This window comes from Pantherophis guttatus, chromosome 1 (genome assembly GCF_059756535.1).
Source record: "Pantherophis guttatus breed Tessera chromosome 1, ASM5975653v1, whole genome shotgun sequence".
Taxonomy (NCBI): Eukaryota; Metazoa; Chordata; class Lepidosauria; order Squamata; family Colubridae; genus Pantherophis; species Pantherophis guttatus.
In genome coordinates, this window is record NC_142063.1 from 322,179,675 (window position 1) to 322,204,405 (window position 24,731).

The window sequence follows — 24,731 nt, forward strand, 5'->3', positions numbered from 1 at the left end:
AACAGTTGTGAAATGAGTGACATGGTTGTTAAGAATGCTGCATGGGCATAAATGTGAGGATGGTCATAAGTGTGAGGACCAGTCAAAAGTGCGAGGACCTGTCAGAAATGACTTTTTTCAGCCCTCTGGTTAATCCTTTTGTGCATATGGACTACTCAGAGGGCTGAAAAAGTTATTTTAACTGGTCCTCACACTTTTGACCAGTCCTCGAACTTACGACTGTCCTCACATTTTACATTTTTGCCCTATCTTGTCACCATGTTGAAGAGAAGCAGTTGTGAAATGAGTGACATGGTTGTTAAGAATACTGCACGGGCATAAATGTGAGGATGGTCATAAGTGTGAGGACCAGTCAAAAGTGTGAGGACCTGTCAGAAATGACTTTTCAGCCCTCTGAGTAGTCCCTATACACATAGCCATGGCCACCCGGTCACATGACCAGCTAGCCACGCCCACCCAGTCACATGGCCTCCAAGCCACGCCCACACAATAAGTCACGCCCACAATGGTGTCCTTCTTACCAATGTTAAAATCTGTTCACCTTACCCTATACACATAGCCATGGCCACCCGGTCACATGACCAGCTAGCCACGCCCACCCAGTCACATGACCAGATAGCCACACCCACCCAGTCACATGACCAGATAGCCACGCCCACAATGTCCCTCTTTACCAATGTTAAAATCTGGTCACCTTATCCTATACCACCAACATTTCATGAAAACGAGCCACAATAATCTTCATATCTGATGGCTTCAAAATCCAAGGAAGATGCTCAGATCATCTCCAGCAGCCAAATTCTGTGTGGCCATGATGAAAATAAGATATAACTGGTCACAAAAATAACCACTTCTGTTTTATTCATCATTTCAGGTTTAATTTTTAGCTGTTGTGTTTTAGATGGTATATATATTTATTTTATAGATCGCAATTTTTTAGAATTACACTTGCACAGCAGGGGTGGGTTCTACTTACCTTTACTACCGATTCACAGCGGGGCCGCACACATGTGCGCTCTTCTGCGCAAGCGCAGAAGCGTTTTGATGACATTGGGGTCAGTGGGCAGAGCCTCCCGCCGGTTTTACTACCAGTTCTATAGAACCGGTGCGAACCGAGGGCAACCCACCACTGTTGCATAGGTAATTAACATATTATTATAGTAGTGTATGCTCCATTTTTATCTGTTATTTTACATTTGTTATGCTAGCATTTTATCTATTTGATTTTACTTTTGCATTGTATTTTTTCAAGTTTTACTAGTCAACAATATTTTACTCTTAGTCAATAATATTTCATTTCGTATATTCAAGTACCTAGAATGCACATACATATACTGTAGAATATAAAATAAACTAATTAATATTTTGTAAAATCAACATAGCAGGTTAATTTTTTATATTCAGAGTTAAAGCATTAAAATCTGCAATACAATATATGCAGGAACAACAGCTCCCTTTATCATAAAAATTTTAAAACTGTCTCTGGTGCTTCTCCTACCTTCCTTTGAAGGGAATAAACTTTAGCTACTCTTTCTTTTCCAAGGGATTTGGCAGGTAGCATGACCTGGTTAGCCTAAAGGTGCTGGTTACCACCTTTAAAGCGCTCCATGGCATAGGACCTGGGTACCTTCGAGACCGACTTCTGCCACCAATAGCCTCCCACCGGCCAGTTCGCTCCCACAGAGAGGGTCTCCTCAGGGTGCTATCGGCCAAGTTATGTCGGCTGGTGACACCCAGGGGGAGGGCCTTCTCTGTGGGAACCCCAGCCCTGTGGAATGAACTGCCCCCGGAAATACGTAAGATCCCCGACCTCCGGGTATTTCGCTGTGCACTGAAGACCCTGTTGTTCCGCCAGGCCGGGCTATCGACATGATAATTTTAAATTGGGGTATTTTAAATTTCTGGGGTTTTAAATGGAGCCAATTTATTTAATAATTTTAAATTTTAAATTGATGTTTGTCTTGTGTTTTTAAATAGGCTGTACACCGCCCTGAGTCCTTCGGGAGAAGGGCGGTATAGAAATAAAATTATTATTATTATTATTATTATTATTATTATTATTATTATTATTATTATTATTATTATTATTGGCTTGGAAGCTAAGCAGAGCTTGTTCATTAAGGGAGAGAATATTAGATCAAGCAACCTAAAATGAGGACCTGCACATACTGAATAATACAGGTAGTATTGACTACAGCAATTCATTTAGGGACTGTTCAAAGTTGCAACGACACTAAAAAAGTGAGTTATGACTGTTTTTTACACTTACAACCATTGCAGTATCCCCATGGACCCATGATCAAAATTCAGATGCTTGGTAACTGCCTCAAATTTATGACGGTTGAAGTGTCCCAGGGTCATGTGATTCCCTTTTACAACATTCTGACAGGCAAAGTCAACAGGGAAGCCAGATTCACTTAACAACCATTCTACTAACTTAACAACTGCAGTGATTCACTTAATAACCATTTCACTTAGCAACAGAAAAGTTGGGCTCAGATGTGATCCTCAGTCAAGGACTACCAGTATTCAATGGCAGGAAAGAGAATGGCAAAATACTTTGGGCACTATTGCCAAAAAAGTAGCATGGTCGCATTCATGTAGTCACCAAAAGTCAAGCTTGCCTCAAAAGCATCTGTAGCTTTTTTTACTTTTTAAAAAGATAAATTTCCTTGTTTGCCTCTTTATTGTGATGTTATGATGATATGAAGCATCAGCTCTTCTTTTTCCAAAAAAAGCAGTGTGACACATAAAAACAGAAGGAACTTAAACAAACACTTGGGCATAGATCCAGGAGAACATCAACAATGAAAAGGTCATTGGTTTAAAACTTTTTTTATATATCTCTTCTAAGACTACATCTAGCTGGAAAAACAAGTGTTTAATGAGCTTGGCAAAATATCACTTTAGTTGGGCTTGACATATACAAGCTAGGATGCAACAGCCAGAATATTCTGTATCCAAATATTCCCGCTTACATTTCCTTTCCAATATTGAAAATAAGCTCTGGCATTTTCAGCTAAAAGGACAGAAAGATAAGATTAAATTATTTTTAGTGATATAATGATTTTTATTTTTTCATTCTGATTTGCATTATGTCCTTCCTATAGAACTTCAAGCATTCAGAGGATAAGTGAGAGGGCGAACAAGCTCCCTTAACTGGATTTTTTTCTGCAAGATCTGGAGCTGTTTCCACTCATGGCAATTCTGTCACTGATGTCAACTTCTCAATACAGAAGCTCACAGTGAGACCACTGTCTGAATTTTTGCTACTGATAATTTTTCTCTTGATAACCAGAAAAAAGAATTTTAACAGAAGAGTGAAATACACTTCTCAGGGCTATTTCTGATCTCTCACTACTATTTGTTTGTTTGTTTGTTTGTTTGTTTGTTTGATTGATTGATTGATTGATTGATTGATTGATTGATTGATTTATATGCCGCCCTTCTCCAGAGACTCAGGGCAGCTTACAATGCATTAAGCAATAGCCTTCATACTTTTGTATATACCTGCTTAGTAGGGCTTTCGGGGCCCCCTAAGTGGTGTTCTTTTTTATACAAAGTCAGTTTATTGCCCCCACAATCCAGGTCCTCATTTTACCTACCTCGAAAGGATGGAAGGTTGAGTCAACCTTGAGCCTGGTGAGATTTGAACTTGCAGTAATTGCAGGCAGCTCTCAACTAAGTACTACTTTAACAGCACTTAGTCCACTGCGCCACCAGGCTCTTCATTACTACTAATAGTTTTTATTTTTTTATTTTTTTTAGGAAACTTTTAAAGCATGGCTTTTTCAATCTGGCTTTGGAGAGTAACATAAAAGTGGGAGGTATATCTGATTTGGGATGGATCAGAGCAGGGGTGAAATGCTACCTGTTCGGACCAGTTTGGCCAAATCAGTAGCAGTGATTGCCATTGGTTCACTGAACTACCTATATGTTTATATTATTCTCTAAAACCATGAAGACTAGAATCTTGCTTGACTTTAATCAATTACAACTTGTTTTGTGCTACGCACTTGCAAAATCAGATTCCAAAATACTAAAGTGCCCATTAGTGATGATTTAGGCAATTAAGTAAGATGGTGAGTAGATAAAAGAGAGACAACAACTGGTCCTTGACCTTTCCCAAGAATTTTTCCATTTGACTAAAATTCTCAAAGAACCATTACATTGATTTCACTTATTTTCCTTTTTCTTCTGGATGCTGCACAAACAACTCAGAGCACAAATGGAGGATAGAAAAATATCGATTTCTGCTTCCCTTGAGAGATAGAATCACCAGCTTAATTTAGCTGAAGTGGGTAGTTACCAGCATGGATGTAGAGAAAGGACTTTGATCTCAACATTGCATTGTGAGTTGTTAATTAAAAGCAGGAAGAAATTGCTGGACTAAGAGCTTTTCTGATTCTCATGGCCTGTTTGTGCTGCACAGCAGCCATTAGATTTCATTAGTTTAAGGGTAAACTATGAAAGTTGGAGAAACACCAGCTAAAAATCAGGAAAGTTGGAGGTCAAATCTATTTTGAAGCCTAAGAACAATATGACAAAAGTCTTGGGAAAGGACATAAATTAGCACCTTTGAAAGACTGGAGATACAGTTTTTCCTTTTAAGAGAAAGGTGATGGTAATGGATTTTATAGGGGGGAATTTAACCTAATCACTTGCAATTGATGGAGGCTGATCATTAATCATAAAAAGGAGGCAGCTTTGGAACTCCCGAGCTGCTTGGGGCAGCCAAATAACTATCTGCACATGCATGTGTGTCTCTATAAGTAATACATTTAAAGTGAAATATGTCAGATGTGATTAAGTCTCTAAAACCATACCTTGGGATATAACACTGACCATGTTTAAATACTCCATGAAAAATGGTCTGTGTCTAAGACGATTCTGAGCATTCCAAATAAAACTGAGGAAAGCAATATGTAAATAATATCATACATATATATCCATCACACTATTCCCTTTCATTATAAGCCACATTATACTATAAAATTCAGCTCAAGAGAAACAGTAAAGGAAAGGGGGAAAGGGGTTGTTGCAAACAGGGAAAGAATATGCCTGTTGGTTCACCCACCCCCCACCCTCCAACAGGCCAACTGCGTGGATACAGATTTGGGGCACTGGAATTCAAGTTTGTATTTGTATTTGTATTTATTAGTTTGTCAAACATGTACAAGATAGCATGTATAAATATAAACATGGATATGAACGAAAGAAATGAATACAAATAAATAGGGACGGTAGGCACGCTGGTGCGCTTATGCACGCCTCCTTTACGGACCTCTTAGGAATGGGGTGAGGTCCACGGTAGAAAGTTTAAGGTTGAAACTGTGAGGGTTAGAGGATATAATAACATACTCAGGTAGAGCATTCCAGGCGTTGACCACTCTGTTGCCGAAGTCGTATTTTCTGCAATTGAGTTTGGAGCGGTTTACCTTGAGTTTGTACCGATTGTTTGCCCATGTGTTATTGAGGTTGAAGCTGAAGAAGTCATTGACAGGAAAGACGTTGTAGCAGATAATTTTGTATACTATGCTTAGATCATGCTGCAGGCGGTGCATTAAGTTCTGTAATGAAGGCTTCCTACTTTGTGGATTGTGATCTTGTACTGATGAAGTGGCTTATACATCCTAGTGATGCTATGAGCTGTGCGATTGGAAATGCACATTGTCAGAAACTCAACTGCAACAAGTTATACCTAAAAGTTCAAATTACAAATCTTGTCCTTCCCTCTGAGGAGGAAATGGCAACCATTCCAACAGCCCACCAAGAAAACCAAATACTATAGACATTCACAATCAAGACATCAACATGATCCTGAAAGATGGAGTGTTTTGAGCATCAAGAAAAACAAATAATTCAGTACTGGGTGAAATAAAACCAGACTGTTCAGTGGAAACAATAATCATTAAGCTAGATCTCAAATATTTTAAAAATAATGAGAAGGCACTGATGTTTGGAAAAATTCAAGCTCACAATAGATAAAATGACTAGATTCTATCACTGATGACTTAAGCAGGAGCTTGTAAGAACTCGAAGAGTGCATTTTTGATAGAAAATCCTGGCAAGGTGATATTTCATTATCACAATTATTTGGAAATGACTGAATAGCAATAAACCTATGAAAGAAGAAATGATTTTTCAGAGGGATGTTGAAGGATAGTAGATCACACTGTAAAGGGCAGAAGACTGTGATGCTAAAAGTTAGAAAAATAGCTGAATCATAGAGATGAGCAACTAGTACTCTATATGAATATGCGCCTCCTCTCAAGTTTTAGTGCAGCCCTTCAAATAATTCAGCAGAACAGGGGTGTCAAACTCAAGGCCCGGAGGCCGGCCATGGGGTGCTTAAATCTAGCCCACGGAGCTGCCCTGGAAACAGCGAAGGACTGGCCTGCAGTGCCTCTGGCAGGAAAAATGGAGCTCGGGGGAGCTATACACAGCCCTCCCGAGCTCCGTTTTTGCTGGCAGAGGATTTTAGGAGGCCATCGCAGCCAAAAATGGAGTTTGGGAGCCCGTTTTCTGTGGCAGAGCGCTCAGGCCGCCACAGGCGCCCTTGACACGAGTGATGTCGAGCTGGCCATGCCCACCCTGGCTACATCCACTTCAGCCCCCCGAGGTCAAACACAACCCTGATGTGGCCCTCAATGAAATCGAGTTTGACACCCCTGATATAGAAGATCCACCTATACAACAGAAGGAAATTTTAAACAAAACTACTCATAGATCAAAATCATATTGAGGCATTAACTTTATTAAACATACTGGAGACTTACACAAAGTTTCCAACTTCTAAGTTTCCTAAACCTTTTCTTTCTGGATATATAAATACAGTAATCCTCGATTTATGACCACAATTGAGCCCAAAAATTATGTGGCTAGGCAAGGACAGTTGTTAAGTAGGTTTGTTAAATTAAGTAAGTTTGCCCCATTTTACAACATTTCCTGTTAAGTGGATCAATGCAGTTGTTACGATAGTAACACAATTGTTAAGTGAAACTGGCTTCCTTCCTTGACTTTGCTTGTCAAAAGGTCAAAAAAGGTGATCACGTGACCCTGGGACATTGCAACTGTCATAAATATGACTTGGTTGCCAAGCAACAGTCAGAAGTGTGAAAAATGGGCAAAAGTTTTTTTTTCAGTGCTGTTGTAACTTTGAACAATCACTAAATGAACTATTCTAAGTTAAGGACTTCCTGTAAACCAGTGTTTCTCAACCTTGGTAGCTTGAAGATGGGTGGACTTCAACTCCCAGAATCCCCCAGCCAGCAGCACTGGCTGGGGGATTCTGGGAGTTGAAGTCCACCCATCTTCAAGCTTCCAAGGTTGAGAAACACTGCTGTAGACTCTCCTTTACTCCTTTACTCCTTTACTCTGGCCAAGTTTATCCATATTCTCCTCATGCCTTTTTTTTACCCCTCTAGATCTCTTTCCTCTCCTAATTTTATCCACCTGGTCTGATGGGGAAAAAATATCTTCAAATGTAGAAGTTTGAAAACATTCAACCAGTTCAGTAATTATAAACTGGCTTAGATAGTAAAGGAGGTGTCTGTATCAGCTCCTCTTCAGCTGGGTACTCTTTCAATATGCCATACTACAATTCCCATGATCTCTTATCATGATTGTCATGCTTTCTCTGAAACAATTTATTCTGAACTTGTAATGCAGATCTGTAGATCAGGAACCCTTCCAAACTGCAGATGGGTAGACCATAAAATATTTTGATTTGATGTATTCAATTTAGCTACCGCCCAATTCCAAACTGACTATGGGTGGGTTTTATTAATACATCTGCAAAACAAAGAACTATTTTCTAACTGCTCGATTCTGAGTGCCAGCTGAGCCTCAAATAGAAAAAGAAGTATGTCCTGTTTCTTTACAAATGTAGTAACATATATCACAGTGATGGCTGGAAGTGATGACGGAAATTACACTCCAACATATTGGAGATTGGGGAAGATCTTCATCACTTTTGTAATTTGCATCAAATCTCTTTGAATTTACTGAATATAGACCCCCTTCCACGTGAGTTTGACTCATTCTCAGCCCAGGCCAACAGTGTCTGATTCATTCTCAAAAGACGAATGTGATGACCTTTACATTCAAACAAGTAATTTACTTGTTGCATGTCTCCTCAGGAAGCTGCAATGACGAAGGGGAAAAAAACAGAACAATCAAAAACTTGATATAAAGCTATCCAAAATGAATTCTCGTTTTAGAAAAAAGGAATGCACTGATATGAAAGCCACTAGCAACTCCAGAGGGAAGACAAGCAATATTTAAGCTTAATCATATCAAATCATAATGCCATGAAAACTGCATGAATGTAGTTGCTAGAAGAAAAATTCAGTGGTTAACTTTACACTTAAATTATTTATAAGATGATATGATGTTGCAACTGTGTTTATCACATACATAGAATTTTTGCTGAAAAAAAGAAGAAAATGAACTTATATGGCTTTGACAATTAGAAAGGGTAAAAGGGTAGACAATGGAAAGAAGGAAAATATGTTGTAACATTCTAGTGGGTAAAATAAAAGTGTACGTGTAACTGCTGTTAAGAAAATCAGAAGCTACTTTTCTTTTCTCTTTTTTCAATTATTTATTACATTTTCCCCTTACTTTTCTCTTTCAAAATTTGTATTGGTGTTAGTGGTAAAAAAATTAATACAATTACATGTACAAAAAGGAAAAGAAGTGTAAAATCCCTCAAGGCAGCAGCATCGTATTCTCCATTTGGCAATCAACGGCTCACATTTATATCGATATAAATATATTCTTTATAGGACCTTCTTTGCGTGCATATAAATCTCCCTACACCCACTGTTCTGTGGGTGACTTGTCTGTTTACAAAATGAAAGCTTTATATATATGTATATACTGTATATATATGTATCAGAGGTGGGTTTCAGCAGGTTCTGACCAGTTCTGGAGAACCAGTAGAGGAAATTTTGAGTAGTTCGGAGAACCGGTAGTAAAAATTCTGACTGACCCCACCCCCATCTATTCTCTGCCTCCCAATTCCCAGCTGATCAGGAGGAAATGGGGATTTTGCAGTAATCTTCCCCTGGATTGGGGAGGGAATGGAGTTTTTACAGTATCCTTCCCCTGCCACGCCCACCAAGCCACACCCACAGAACCGGAAGTAAAAAATGTTGAAACCCCACCACTGATGTGTGTGTGTGTGTGTGTGTGTGTGTGTGTGTGTGTGTGTGTGTGTGTGTATAAACTGGACTTTCTTTTTCATTGAAAATGTTTTGTGCTATATATTGTATATAGTGTATAAGTTGTCAGTTGAAGTTCTCATTCTGCTCCTCTATTGGAGTGGAAAAATGCTTTCTCCTAATCGGTTGTGTGGCTGATCAGTGAAATATAAAAGGAGCTGTGTCAGCCAGGGAGACAGTTTTGCCTCACAGGGAGTATTGAATAAAGAACTGTTAGAAATCACTCCGGCCTCGCCTCCATTCTTCACCCAGAACTTAACATTTTGCTTCCCATTATATAATTCCCATTTACCAGAAGATGCATTCGTACCTCTAACATCCCAGTGGGACCTTTGTAGACTCAAAGGCATCGTTGAAAGTAAATATGATACTGGCAGTTGGTGGTCTGTGTGCCACGTATTTAATTGTTTTAAAACACTCCAGTAGGATAAAGCCTTTTCAGCAATGCAGCTTTAAGCTGCCTGGTTCCCATGCAAAAACTGGTTAGAAATGAAGAAAACATCAGAGATATCTTTCCAGGTTTCATTCCTTTCCTTGGCTTTGTCCACCATGATAACTTGGTGTTCCATCCAGACCCCGCTTACTATAGCACCTGTCCTCTCCTTTCCGTTGGTGGAGTCTCCTTCTTGGTGGCGCAGTGGTTAGAGTGCAGTACTGCAGGCTACTTCTGCTGACTGCCGGCTGACTGCAATTTGGCAGTTCAAATCTCACCAGGCTCAAGGTTGACTCAGCTTTCCATCCTTTTGAGGTGGGCAAAATGAGGATCCAGATTATTGGGGGCAATATGCTTAAAAAGGGCTGTAAAGCACTGTGAAGCGGTATATAAGTCTAAATTCTAGTGCTAGTGCTACTTCTTTACTTGGTCACCAAGAAAATAAGTACCAGCTGCTTTCCTTTTTGGGAGGCAGGGCCTTTGGGAACATACGGTTTTGACTGATAGACCTTTTGTAGGACTCTCCTGCCCAGTCTTGATTCCCCTCTTGTATTTGACACCTTCTCTTCAAGTAGATCCACTGGTAAACCAGTTAAAAAGAAGAGCTGAAGGGAAAACTGTCCAATCTCTTACTAATACAACTTGGTTACAACTGTATATACACGTACAATAACAATAAAGTTATTATTATTATTATTATCTACAAAGGGAAGGAGAGGCTTCACAGTTTTATGCTTGTTCTAGGCACTTGGGTTGGAAGGGGAAGTGGCAGATCTCTTATCATTTACACATGGGTAGAGAAAATGAAGTCTTCTGTCTCGCTTCTGTCTTCTGTGTATCTGTAGAAAAAAAAGCTCAGCCACCAGTGAAATGCAAAAAACTAAAAGAGACTGCTAGTTGCAGACTCTTAGAAGAGAACTGATCAGTAGCTCAGGGCAATATGACCAGGAAGGGCATCAGTCAACAACTGAAGAAAAGCAGGAGTGCTGACCATTGTGCAAATGAGGCACAACAGGTGAACCAGACAGCACTGCCTGCATCAGATTCAGCACACATCAGAAAGCACCGCTTGTGATGTGCAGCATGTAAATATGGATGGAAATGATCTTCCCAGTGAAGGAGGTAGATGGCTTCTCTCTTTTAAAAAAAAGGCTGAATTTTTTTTTTCTCGTGATACCTCTCTAGTTTGTCTTTTTCAACATCTTTCCAGCTTTCTATTCTTCCTTCTGAGATGAGAAACGGCAGAAACAGAGATCAAGGTTTTCATGAGCCTGGAATGCACTACCTGACTCTGTGGTTTCTTCCCCAAATCCCCAAAACTTTAACCTTAGACAGTCTACTGTAGACCTCACCCCATTCCTAAGAGGTCTGTAAGGGGTGTGCATAAGCGCACCAGCGTTGCCTACCATCCCTGCCCTAATGTTTTATTTTATTCGTATCCTTTTCATGTATTTATAAGTATGTTTATACTTGTATCTGTCATAAAATACATGCTTGACAAAATAAATAAATAAACAAATAAACAAATAAATAAATAAAGTTTTCACTTGATAGTTAGCTACATAATAAGTTTAATAAAAATAATAAAATCGTGGAACTGACCTTGAAGCTAAATAAAGTCAACTGTAAAGAATGAAAGGTTGGCTAGTTTGACAAATGTGACACTGCTTTCCTGCTTGGGAAAGAGAAACAGCTGGATCCAGCCAGCATAATATTTTCTGCTGCTGCTAAAATTCCAGAAAGTCAAACTGAGCCTCCAGTGGTCATCATTTTTTGTCTCAATTTACTTAAAAGAGCATTTCTCACTATTTATAGTGCTACGAGAGGATCAAGTGCAATAAGCCCCTCGTATTTCTTTGAATCAGCCTACCTTTTCAAACGGCTTCTTTTCACTTAAGGTAACCAAGAGGCTGGTAGAATTGGCTGTCTTGTTCCTTTCAGGAATCATCTTTGTATGAAATCAAATATAACCAACCTGTCTCTTTTCTTCTGGAGATGTTCCTAGGTAGGGCAGGCCACAAACTGCAAATATGCCTCTAAGGATGTTTTACCTAGTAGTCTCCAGGGGGACAACATACTTCCTAAAGATTGGAGAAAGATCTTCTCATTCATTTGAAGGAGGGACTCTATCATATATCCTACTGACTGAACTTGTTCCCCTTTCAAGCACTAAGAAGCTTTCTCTGAGACCCAGCAGGATGGTGATCCAAACCCTTATTTTCCTGGCTTAACTGAATTGCTACTTGCTGAAGAGATCTCTGACAGCTGATAGCAATAGTATTAGACAAGACAGTGGACATCAGCAAGCCCTGGCCTGCCCCATTTCAGGGAAGGAAGGAAGGAAGGAAGGAAGGAAGGAAGGAAGGAAGGAAGGAAGGAAGGAAGTCACTATGTGCATGAGAGTGTCCCATATAACTCAATGAAATAGTTCAATAATTTAATAGTGTTCATCTCATTTGAACATTACCATTACATAAAAACAAAGTTTCTGCCAAGAGAATATTCCCAGTTTTTTTCTAACAGAAATATTTAAGTAGGAAACATATTACAAAATAACACAATTAATGCAAAGCAAATGTAAAACATTGCCCATGTGTTGCAGGTTGGAAAGGATTTGGCAGGGAGCGAATAACTGATAATTATCACGATTTTTACATGGCTTTTGAGAAAAGCAATGCGATGTTGAAGAGGGATTCTGAAAACACCTGTTCTTTAGACCTGCTTTTATCCCTGGGCCAGCTGAGATATTGCAGACCAGAGCTAGGGCTATGTAAATTCCCCCTTGTGACTTGCTTGTAGGTCAAACTATCCTTTTCAGTGTACACAGAAGATCCATGGATTTACATGATGGGCAGGCTACGTGTTAAAATGTTCCCAAACTAAATTATATCCATATTGTGCATTGAGACTAAAGTAAATATTCTCTAAAGGATCCTTCTGTTTTTGTTTTGTTTCTTCCCCAATATCCTTGCACACAACAGGAAAATCTGCAAGACATGGTTGCCTATTAAGGATGAAAAACACAGCTGTAGGCTTAGATTCTCATGCCAGATAAGCAGGTAAGCAAGCTTTCTATTGTGGCAAAAAAAAAAAAAACACCATAACCAATACTATTTTTATTGCTTTGCTGCCTTCTAGTGGTCATCCAGATCTTGGGTAATATTAGTCTTGGCTGGGAGCATGAGGAGAGTTTCATTAGGCTTGGCTTGCAGAAATCAAAGCAAATTAGCTAGAATAACCAAAATCCTAAGGCTCTGATGAGGCTCCATAGTCATTGAGGCTGGGTTGGATTTGAGGAGTAGAAAGGAAAAGAAATGGGGGACTGGAACAAGAAAGACAGGAGTTCACAATGAAATTCAGAAGAGCATTAATTACACATTGCAGTTGCCATCTTGATTATTTTTATCTCCCCCTATGGATACCTTGACTTAGGTCCAAATTATTCACAGAATAACCTAACCCTAGAGATTATATTTTGCACTCTCTGCTTTTTGCAGGTCCGACCAGGGGTGAAATCCAGCAGGTTCTGACAGGTTCTGGAGAACCGGTAGCGGAAATTTTGAGCAGTTCGGAGAACCGGCAAATACAACCTCTGGCTGGCCCCAGAGTGGGGTAGGAATATGGGATTTTGCAATATCCTTCCCCCAGGAGTGGGGAGGGAATGGGGATTTTGCAGTATCCTTCCCCTGGAGTGGGGTGGGAATGGAGATTTTGCAGTATCCTCCTGCCATGCCCACCAAGCCACACCACGCCCACCAGGCCACGCCCACAGAACCGGAAATAAAAAAAATTAGATTTCACCACTGGGTCCGACCCCAGTTAATGAAATGGAGATGAATACCAACCCCGACAGTCGGCAACAACTAGCGGAGTAAAATCCATAGGGATTCCTACCCCAGTTAAATCTGTCTTTTTCCATCATGTGGCCTTCTTGGTGGAATAAATCTTTATTCATGACTGTTAAAGATTTTCAAGTTCTTTAGCCTGCTGATTGCGTAGTTTTTAATGTGTGCAATGTATAAGTATGTATCTCTGCCCACAGACATTTGGAATTAGAGGTAATGGTGTGGAAATTTGTAAATATTAATGAATCAAATAAGTAAATGGTATTGGTCAATTAATCAGTTACATTGAGTGATATTTCCATAGCAAAACCTCAAACACCTTTTTCAAAAACCAGAAATATGTGCTTGACCTCACTAATTGCAATTATCTCTTAACAATTCAATCATCTTTTGCTGATTAAACTATAAATGAAAAATAGCTCGCCTTTGATTTGTTTAGAAAGGAAGCCATGCTGTTTCACTTCTAGGTGACTTGAGGGTACTAAAATAGAAACCTCCCCACAAACAGAGGAGAGGAAAAGGCAAATATTTCAATATGATGATGAACGTTTGGTCGCTTTAGAAAGAAACGATATTGTCGGTTATTAAGACTGATAGATCTTTGCCAGACATTAGAATTCAAAATTTGTTTAGAGAGTCTATCTGAATGCATAACTCTGCAATTTGCATCCTTCATCTGCGTAAAAGCAGTTGCTTCTATCCAAGCATAAAGGCACCACTGATCTCAGAATTGCCAGGAATAAATCTGAGCATAATCCTTCACCCAGCTTCATTCTACCACACTAGATCCCTAAAATAAATGGGATTTGGATGTTCCTAATTTCCACTCATACAGGTGATCTGGAATACCACTGATAGAAGTGACTTATGACTATAATTGAGCCCAGAATTACAGCCATCAGTATGCTGGTTGTTAAGCAGGTCATCATCTAACCACACCCAATTTTATATTCTTTTCTGCAACGCTCATATAGTGAAAGCCAAGGTCATAAAGCAAACATCACAATTGTAAAATGCATGGGCACTTTTTCCCCAAAAAAACTGGAAGTAAACACTGGTTTCTGGCAGAAAACGTCATTTAAAAAGCCAGTTTGGTCTTGTGGTTAAAGCAGTAGGCAAGAAACCAGGAAACTGTGAGTTCTAGTTCAGGTCTTAGCCATGAAAGCAGAGGTGGGTTTCAGCAGGTTCTGACCAGTTCTGGAGAACCAGTAGCAGAAATTTTGAGTAGTTCGGAGAACCGATTGTAAAAATTCTGACTGGCCCTGCCCCCATCTATTCTCTGCCTCCCAAGTCCCAGCTGATCGGGAGGAAATGGGGATTTTGCAGTAACCTTCCCCTGGAGTGGGGTGGGAATGGAGATTTTATGCAGTATCCTTCCCCTGCCACGCCCACCAAGCCACGCTCACCAAACCACACCCACAGAACCAGCAGCAATAAGACTTTGAAACTCACCACTGCATGAAAGCCCTTGGGCCAGTCACTCTCTCTCAGTTCAAGCTCCCTACCTTGCAGGGTTGTTGTTATGGGGAAAATAGGAGAAATAAGGTATATTTGGATATGTTTGCTGCCCTGAGTTATTTGTACAAATAGTAAAGGTGGGATGCAAATAAATAAATCATGGTCACATAACCATGGGATCTTGCAAATAGTTGTAAATCCAGGCCAGTTGCCAAGTGACCAAAATATGATCACATGATCAGGAAGGGAAGCAACCATCGCAACTTCAAATCTGGGTTATAATAACTACTTTTGGGAGGGGGGGTCCATCATAACTTCAGTCATTAAGCAACAGGTCCATCTGTACCATGATGTACTACAGATCCGGGATAGCCAGATTTCACTGGAGATTATATCCCTTTTTTATTAATTCCCCTAATTTATACTTTCTCCTTAAAATGCTATTCTTAGATTCTGCTATTTTCTTTTGTTTCTTTTCTCTTTTTTTCCTTTTGCCCAGCTTCTCACTATCAGAAGCATCTAATTGCAAGATCAGAGCATCACAACTGTCCTTGTATTCTCTGCAGAAATTCTTGGCAGTGTTTTAGGTAAGCTTTCACTAAAAGCTTACCCTGTTGCCTAAAAGGGGAACAACTCAGGATCCATCAAACTTCAGGCTGCCAATGCACAATTAGCCCGGCAGCAGCTTTTAAGGGAGTTGGTCAGAAGACTTGAGCCCTAGTTTTTGCTCAGGGAATGTGCCACATTGATTTGTTGAAGCAAAGTGGGTTTTTCCCCCCAGTAATTTTATCCATTCTGAAAGAATTATTTTTCCCATCTTCTATGTCATGTCCAACAACTCTATTTTCCCCATCTTTTAAGAATAGCAATGCTGTGTAGCCTATGGGTTGATAATAATGCAAAGCCAAGCTTGAATAGGCCTTAGTCCTACATAACTGACCCTTGCCTCCATGGCCACCAGGGCATCAAATGGAGCAGCATTTAGGGAGTTTGTGGGCACTTCCAAGATGACCCTTGTTAGGGAAAATGAACCCTGGAAGTCACCAGAGAGTGCTACTTTTTGTTCAAACAAGAATGAAAATACTCTTCTCCAGTATAGTACCTTCCAAATGCCTTCATTTTTAAGTCCCATAAGCATCAGTATGCATGTTATCTGGTATTTTTGATTGCAGTGATGGGACATGTAGTTCATTACATCTGGAGAGCTCTAGGTTAAAAGCTGCATCTGGGTAGAAAGCAATTCCCAGAACTTCTCAGTTATTTTCACCTATACATCTCTTCACCACTGAAGGTTTGAGGTGCTACAATGACAATGTAAGTCACTGTTTCTCAACCTTGGCAACTTTAAGATGTAAGGACTTCAAGGCTGGATGGGGAATTCTGAGTGTTGAAGTCCACCCATCTTAAAGTTGCCAAGGTTAAGAAACACTGTTCTACGTGATCTCTAGTCATACCTAGTAAGTTTTCTAGGACAGATTGAATCAAGAATCTTCCATGAGAAAAGCATGCCCTGTGCCACTTTCACCCTGGGTATACTGTAGGTTAGAGTCAGTGCTATGCATTGACCAGTATTCACCCATGAGATCTAGGAGAAGATGGAGATTTTGTCTGTTTCTCCTATGTTCATCCAACTCAACTAATTTAGGTTATGTTAACTTTAGATTTTTGTGTCGTGGCATATTGTGCAAACACAACCTATTTGTTTAATTTATGGTTCAGTTGGCCAGAAAATTCAATAACCAGGTTAAGTATAAGAACTCAACTTTAGTCAGTTCTCAACCATCATGGCATACTATTCAAATCTATGCTTTGGACAAGGCCACTAAGGAGAAGTACATTTTCCCCTCATCTCTCTTTTTTCAGTGATAATCACAGAATGGCTGGTATTATTTGAAGAACTCTAACATCACGAGATGTGATGGGGTAGTTTCATATTCCTGGAAAGGTAGGAATCATTACACCCTCTAGAACAGGGGTGTCAAACTCAATTTCATTGAGGGCCACATCAGGGTTGTGTTTGACCTCGGGGGGGTGGGGGGGAACGTGGGGGGGCGTGGCCAGCTCAATGTCACTCATCAAGGCTCCGTTTTTGGCCATGACGGCCTCTTGCAGCATGGCCAAACGGTCCTCCCTGGCTCTGTTTTCGCTGGCAGAAGGCTGCAGGAGGCCGTCATGGCCAAAAACAGAGCCTGGAAGGCCCACAAGTGGCCCTCCCAAGCTCTGTTTTCACTGGCAGAGGCACCACAGGCTGGTCCTTCACTGTTTTCAGTGACTATGGGCCAGATTCCAGCCCGCAGACCTTGAGTTTGACACCTCTGCTCTAGAAGATCTACCTTACATTTCCACCCTCTTCTCTTGAAGAAACTGAGATTTCATCTCAACTAATGACAAACTCCAGCATCAGATGGCTACCACTACAGTCTCCCCCTATTGAGATGTGGCCATCATTTTTAGCCATGTTCATCATAAGTGTCCCTAAGAACCAGGGGTGAAATGCTCCCGGTTTGGACCGGATCGCACGATCCGGTAGCGATGGAGGCAGGTGGTTCAGAGAACCGGTAGCAAAAATCCCTGCCCCCCCCCACATTTCCCAACTGAGGCACGCAATCATCAGAGGCTTTTTTTAATTATTTTTAAAAGCATTTTTTCTACAACTTCTTTGGCCAAAAAAATACTTTTAAAAGTAAAAAAAAGCCTCTGATGACCACGCAGCTCAGCTGGGATCATCAGAGGCTTTTAAAAGCATTTTTTCTATAACCTCTTCAGCCAAAGAGGTTATAGAAAAAATGGTTTTAAAAGGAAAAAAAGCCTCTGCCGATCAGGAAGTCAGCTGGAATTGTCAGAGGCTTTAAAAAAAAAAAGAAAGCCTCTGCCGATCAGGCAAATCAGCTGGGATAGTCAGAGGCTTTTAAAGGCAGTTTTTTTTACAACCTCTTCAGCCGAAGAGGTTGTAGAAAAAATGGTTTTAAAAGTAAAAAAAAAAAAAAGTTGGCCATGCCCACTCAGTCATATTACACACACACACACCAAGCCACGCCCACAGAATTTTACATTTCACCACTGCTAAGAACCCTTGATGACAGTACACCCATGCAATAATGTAATGATGTATGCAATTCAATTATAGCTTCTTATAGACATCTGCAAGGTGTGGCAGTTTCTAGGATAAGGGTTTATTGTTTTATTTTATTGTTGTCTTATTAGCAAGGCTAGTCTCGCTAGCGGAGGTAACTGGAGGTTGCATGATTGGAGGTTGTGGTGGCCTAGAGTCAAGAAGAACACTATCAATGGTCCACTGGATGTTGAGATTTCTAGGGAATTATTACATCCAGTGCTGTTAGATTGAAGTAAGCATTGACAGACTGGGGAGAAAGCTGGGAAAAAACAATTCATCTCCCTTAAGGAAAAGTGCAAATGCAGATCTGGCTTGCTTACAGTGCCATCTGCTGCCAAGCAAGGGGAATTGCTTCACAGGGGAGAGTAATGGCAGACTGACAGCTGACCTAGAAGAATGGAATGGAATGGAATGGAATAGAATAGAATAGAATAGAATAGAATAGAATAGAATAGAATAGAATAGAATAGAATAGAATAGAATAGAATAGAATAGAATGGGATCTTTGAGGTCTTCTAGTCCAACCCTCTGCTCAGGCAGAAAATTGTATACCATTTCAGATAAATAGCTGCCAATCTCTTCTTTAAAACTTCCAGCGTTAGAGTATTAACAACTTCTGGAGGCAAGTTTGATCAGACCAAGGGGGCTGGAAGGGTGGTAGGGAACTCTCAAAGCAGGTGGACACTCTCAAAGTTATTAGGGATGGTATTCCCACCGAGAGCTCTAGCACTAGGAATGACTATGTGAATTGCTCTGACATGTCTTTAAAGAAGCATTCCCCCATGCCTTTGGAATTCCAGCAAAATATGCATGAGCCACGGTGGCGCAGTAGTTAGAGTGCAGTACTGCAGTATTTCTCCTGGCTGCTGGCTACCTGCAATTTGGCAGTTCAAATCTCACCAGGTTCAAGGTTAACTCAGGTTTCCAGCCTTCTGAGGTGGGTAAAATGAGGGCCCAAATTGTTGGGGGCAATATGCTGACTCTGTAAACTGCTTAGAGAGAGCTGTAAACCACTGTAAAGCAATATATAAGTCTAAGTGCTATTGCTATTGCTATTGCTATTACCTTTCAGTAATCATTGGTCATTGCTTAGTGTTCCCTGGTGGTATACCAAAGTTTTTAATTCAATATAGAGCATCCACCAAGTCACTAACGTATAGTTATTCACTACAATAACTGTCAGTTTTCTCTTGCATTACAGCAAGTTTAATGTTCATTATATGGTTTTTGGAATTTTATTCACTTAAAATACATTTCCTGAAGATTGTTCTCTGGTTTTGCAAGTTTGGGATAGGCGGTATTCCCCTTAGTGTATTCTGATATCTGTTCCATAAGAATTGGTTAAAAGTGCACAGAGGGCTCCATGTGCTTCCCAAAAAGTTCTTTGGTGTTCTTTTCCTCCCAAGACTTTTAAAAGATTTTATCAGATTATAACTTTAAATGCGCCCTAATGATGAAAGGGCTGAAGGACTGCCGACTAATCACATTAAATTGATTACATTTTAATTAGCTGATATGTCAATGAATGAAATTAACAGGGCACTCGGCCCAAAATACAGTCTTTAACTCAGCAAACATTGCAAATATAAATGGCTTGTATACAACATCCCAGAAAGGAGCTGCTGTAAAAACCTCTATGGCTGTATTTGCACAACATACTGACTTCACTGAATTAAGGTTTAATAAAATAATCCAATTATGTGGGTTCATACAACATGCTTGAGGAGGTCAGTTTACATTTTAGCTGTTGCATTTGCACAACATAATCCGTTTGGTTGCTGTTATCTGTACATTGTGTACTATATTTACATTAGGAAAGATAAATGTGACTACACTCAGACCTTGAGTTACAAATTAGACAGTATTTTAGTCAAGTTATGTTGTACAGAATCATCCTTTCTACTTGAAAATTGAGAGAAAACATCAGCCTATGTTCTTTCTACTCTAAGATTTAGAGAAGACATAAGCATTACGTTCACCAACTTAGCTTCTTTTCTTATTTTATTTGTACACTGGTTCTCTTGTTTGAGGACCACAAAAACTGGGAGCCTATACTGTAGTATAAAACATTAGGATTGTCCATACTTCAGATTTTTTTCCCCCAGAAATTATGCTTCAGAATGTGCAGGAACCCAGCATTGCACAAACAGGAACACCTACACTATTCCAAACAAAAGAGCACCATTTGGGGGAAATGTGTAACGTAGTATTTATCAACGCTGGTTCTTTTTGCTGTTTTTGTTGTTGTTAGCATATGGCATTGTTAAATTAGCCAGGAGACCACAATGCTATTGCAGAATAGTAGTTTGGCTGCCAATTTACCAGCTGTGTTGTAGGATAGGTTTCTCCAACCTTGGCAACTCTAAGACTGGTGGACTTCAACTCCCAGAATTCCTCAGCCACTGGCTGAGGAATTCTGGGAGTTGAAGTCCACCAGTCTTAAAGTTGCCAAGGTTGGAGACCCCTATTGTAGGACACACTCATGTGCTTTTCAAGGTGTGCCACATGGGGGCGAGCTGAGTTCGCATCAGAAAGAAAGATGAGTGACTTCTTTCTTTCTTAAGAATGGAAAGTAGAGATAGGGTGTTTAACTCCTCAATGAAAAGCAATAAGGAATTAAACACCCTATTTAGTCCTACCATTTTGTCACTCATATATTCCTCTCTGTTAACATTGTTTTCCCACAGCCAAATCAGCTGTATGGCTTTAAAATCATTTGTTCACACTTAGTGCCTTATTAACCCTGCCTTATTAGTGTATTCCTTAAAATGATGTTAAATATTACATTATCAAATGCAACATGTTCTTCAAGAGATGGCTTTCCTTTCTAAAAGCAGTTTATCAAACAAGTTTCTTAAAGAGGAATGTTGTAAAGCTGAAGAAAAGGCTAACCAATGTGTAGACGTGAGGGGAATATATGAAAGAACCAATGGTGAAATGCTACCGGGCGAACCGATAGTGATAAAAACTACCGGTTTGGGGGAACCGGTAGTAAAAAAAAGCTACCGGTTCCTCCGAACCAGTATTTCCAACAATCAGCTGTGCCGCACAATTTAAAATAGCTAGAAAGCAGATAATCCTGCTTTCTAGTGAACCTAGATAGCGCGGCACAGCTGATCCCTCCCTCCTCACTGTTCTACTTACTTTCCCAAGCCTCCTTTTTCTGCCATTTGGTATGCACTGCGAATGCACGCACAGAAAACCAGTGGCAAACCAGTTCAGATTTCACCATTGGAAAGAACTCTTAAATCTCAAAGTCTTATTTTAAGAATAAATTCCTCAGATTCTTAGCAGTATAAAGATCTATAGGTTTATGTTCTGAAGTCAAGTGTGTATGTGTATATGTTTAAATCATGCTTCTGCTTGTTTTATCACATAGTTTCATAGCTTCTACTTGAGAACGTATCCATAATAATGTTTCAATTGTCCTAAATTTATAATCCTTCAAAGAACCTGGTTCTCCACTACAGGTCTGAATGGAAAAGCAGGGGAAATTATATCCATAGCTGAACATAGTGAATCTCTGGCAAAAGGCATTTATTGTTACAGTTATTTTTAAAACAGAGGCCTGTGGGGTCAAAATCAGCACCCCAGCCACTTTTAGTTAAGCAATACCAGGCTTGTAATACCTTGGAGTTAAGAGACACGATGGAAAGTTACAAAGGGACACAGAAATGAGGACTGTTTTTATCACACGGGGGACTAACAATGGCAAAACACACAAGACAACACTCACCCCAGAGGTGATTTTACTTCCTCTGCTTGCTCTGGGCTCATCACCAAATTAGATTACCTTTCCTTCTTCTTCATCGCCCCAGCCCACCCCCACCCCTTCTTGAATACTTCCCTCCAAAATTGGTATTCTTACCACCCCTCCAGGATTTGGATTCCATCTTCAGAATCAAGGACCCATGTGGGAACAAAAAACAAATTGTCTCATTGTTTGGGGGGTGTCTTCTCATCCATGCCCACCCTCTTCCCTCCCCAGATACAGCACATTTCTTCTTCACAACTTCCTTTTCCCCTGATGTCCCCCTCCCTCCCTGAAACACACGAGATGGCTTCTCCCATCAATTCTTTACATTCACAAACAACGAAAGCAGAGGACAATCCCAGTTCCTCAGTCAACACTTTGCATTAAGGCAGCCTCCACCATGTACTGCCGCCTGCTGCCATCTTTCCTTGGAGCTGTCAGTCCAAATTGTTATCTGCCTGAGGGCCTCTTTACCTTGAGGCCTCTTCCTTTAATTCCTTGTTCTTCCGGACCTCCTCAGCATGCTTATCCTTTAAAAAAAAAAAAAAAAAAGACATCACAAGATGTGGCTAGCTAGAGTCATCAATTTAGTGGGATAGGCAAATTCATGCATGAGACTCCCATTTTTTTCCTTTTAACTACCCTGTAATCCCTTGCATTGGGGTGGAGTCAGGGTGATTGAAAGGAGCTGAGTGTTTACTAGCCGAATGCCCTTCCTGACACCTATGCAGACCTCACAGCAGATATTTTCTCTGCACCCAGAGAGAATATCTATTGCTAGGATCAAACTCGGAGCCTTCTGATTGTGAGGTGAGAGCTCCACCTCTAGGCCACCATGCTGCTCATGCATAGGACTCACGTGGCTTCCATTAATCTTCTTGAGAAGCTGAATATCTCTGTATATCAATAACCATGAAAGAAAAATAGGGTCATGACTCTCATGTCCCTAGAGACAGCTAGTTGGCTACCATAGAAGCACAATTCCTGGATTCACGCAAGATATATCTGATGGGCCTTTAGCAGCTATTAGCTCTTTGAACTGAAGATAAAAATCCTGAAAAAGGAGTGATCCTGTTTTTCTTCACACGCATTGTAGTCTAGCACACGTGTCTTGATCCGGTGCAACTCACAGCTTCCATCTCCATCCTTACTAGTGTTGACCTCTCACCTTCTCCTGAAGACGTTCCAACATAGCAGCTAAATGTGCCTCTCGGTTCTCCTTGTTGGACTCCATTTTCTGTATCAGCCTCTCCTTGGCAGTTTTGATGAAATTGTTGTTCTCCTCAATGGCTTTCTGGATGACCTCCCGTTCATGTTCCCGTTTTCCTGCCAAATGCTTCAGGAGTTCTGCTTCCTGGTACTGCACCCATAGAATAATATGAGAATGATATACATATATAGGGTGCATTGGCCGAAGGACAATGCAGCAGATCCTAGATTAGATACAGTAGGCTCCAAATAAAACTCTGCTAATAAAATCTATGCTTTACTGGGCTATTTTGCATTGATAACAAGACTGGATCTGATGACTTGATAAAGAAAGAAATTCCAGCACCTAAATGACTGATGATACAAAGACAGTGTTAAAAAGTCAAAAATCAGTAGTGGGTTTCAGTAGTCTGTTTGCTGTGTATGTCAGAGTTGGCTAAATTCTGCACCGTTGCCTCCTGCCCTGGCCCAAAACCAAAATTGGAGATGTTTATTGCTAAGAGCTTAGCTAGATGAACACAGCTGGAATATGTCATGGCACAAATATCAATATATATGTGTGTGAAGTATGCATCATTCCTTTTATAAGAAACTTTCTGTTTTACCTGGTTTAAAATTGGGGATAGATGGCATTCCCAAATGTTGTATCGCTATTTCCTTCTTTTCCTTTTCTAAAATCTTTTGTTCAACCTGACTATGGTGGTTTAGGATTATGTGAACTGTAGTCCAACAGTACATAGCTAAATTGATAAATGGCTAAGAAGACGGATTTCCAATTGCATTATAGGGATTTTGACATTTGTTAATCTCAATTTTCCAACCACATTTCTTTTTTGTAATCTGTGTTTATCAAGATACATTCGGGAAGTCTTCTTTCACCTGCTGAATGCTTAAATACAGCAGGAAACCTGTTCAGTGTCACGTATGCTGATTTTTTTATATCCCAAGTCTTCTTCTCTTTGGTCAAAGTAACACTGTTGGGACAAAATCTTTCAATTTAACTTATACCAGTTTCCCTTGCAGGTCAGGATCTCACTTCCCTCTAAGTATCCTAAGGGCTACTTTATAGAATACTATTAACCAGCAGCTCAGACAGGCTAGCCTGGCTTTTAATTTGTAAAATGTCAAGTAATTGTAATGAGATGGATCAGATATGACCTTTCAAAGATCACATAGTGCAAAAACAAGTAACCTATTCACAGCAGCACAGGATTTTTTTTAAAAAAAATATTGTCTGTGACCTCATGATAACACTTGGGATAGATTGCTTCCCCTAGTTTTTTGGGTTTTTTTTAAAGAAAATTTGCCCAGAGTTTTGTTTTCTGCTTCTGTCAATATAGCAAGTCTATGTGAAAACTAGATCTGAAAGAACCTCATTTCTTTCAATTCCTACTAGAAATCAGTGGCAAACCACGGCACCCGATTCATTGATACAAAATATCTGCATGTTTTATTTGTACATTTTTTAAAAAATCTCAAAGTGGTTTACAAAATAATTCAAAAGAAGAGGAAGAAGAAGAAGAAGAAGAAGAAGAAGAAGAAGAAGAAGAAGAAGAAGAAGAAGAAGAAGAAGAAGAAGAAGAAGAAGAAGAAGAAGAAGAAGAAGAAGAAGAAGAATGCCTTTGCCCAGTGCCAAAAATATAACAAAAATGGCACAAAGGGTATCTCACCAAAGAAGCCATTGCAAACT

At 40.0% G+C, this 24,731-nt stretch overlaps 1 protein-coding gene across 4 annotated transcripts in view; it reads right to left on the reverse strand.

The window, feature by feature from the left end:
* Positions 1-21,598: 21,598 nt before the first annotated feature.
* STMN4 (stathmin 4) overlaps positions 21,599-24,731 on the reverse strand; it is a 52,092-nt gene continuing 48,959 nt past the window's right edge. For all 4 annotated transcript variants that reach the window (XM_087883351.1, XM_034421215.2, XM_087883350.1 and 1 more), the window contains 2 exons: positions 23,001-23,192; positions 21,599-22,362 (listed from right to left, as the gene is read on the reverse strand). In XM_087883351.1, the coding sequence (XP_087739477.1) occupies positions 22,303-22,362; positions 23,001-23,192 (252 nt within the window). In that variant the 3' untranslated portion in view covers positions 21,599-22,302. The remainder of the gene's footprint in view (positions 22,363-23,000; positions 23,193-24,731) is intronic.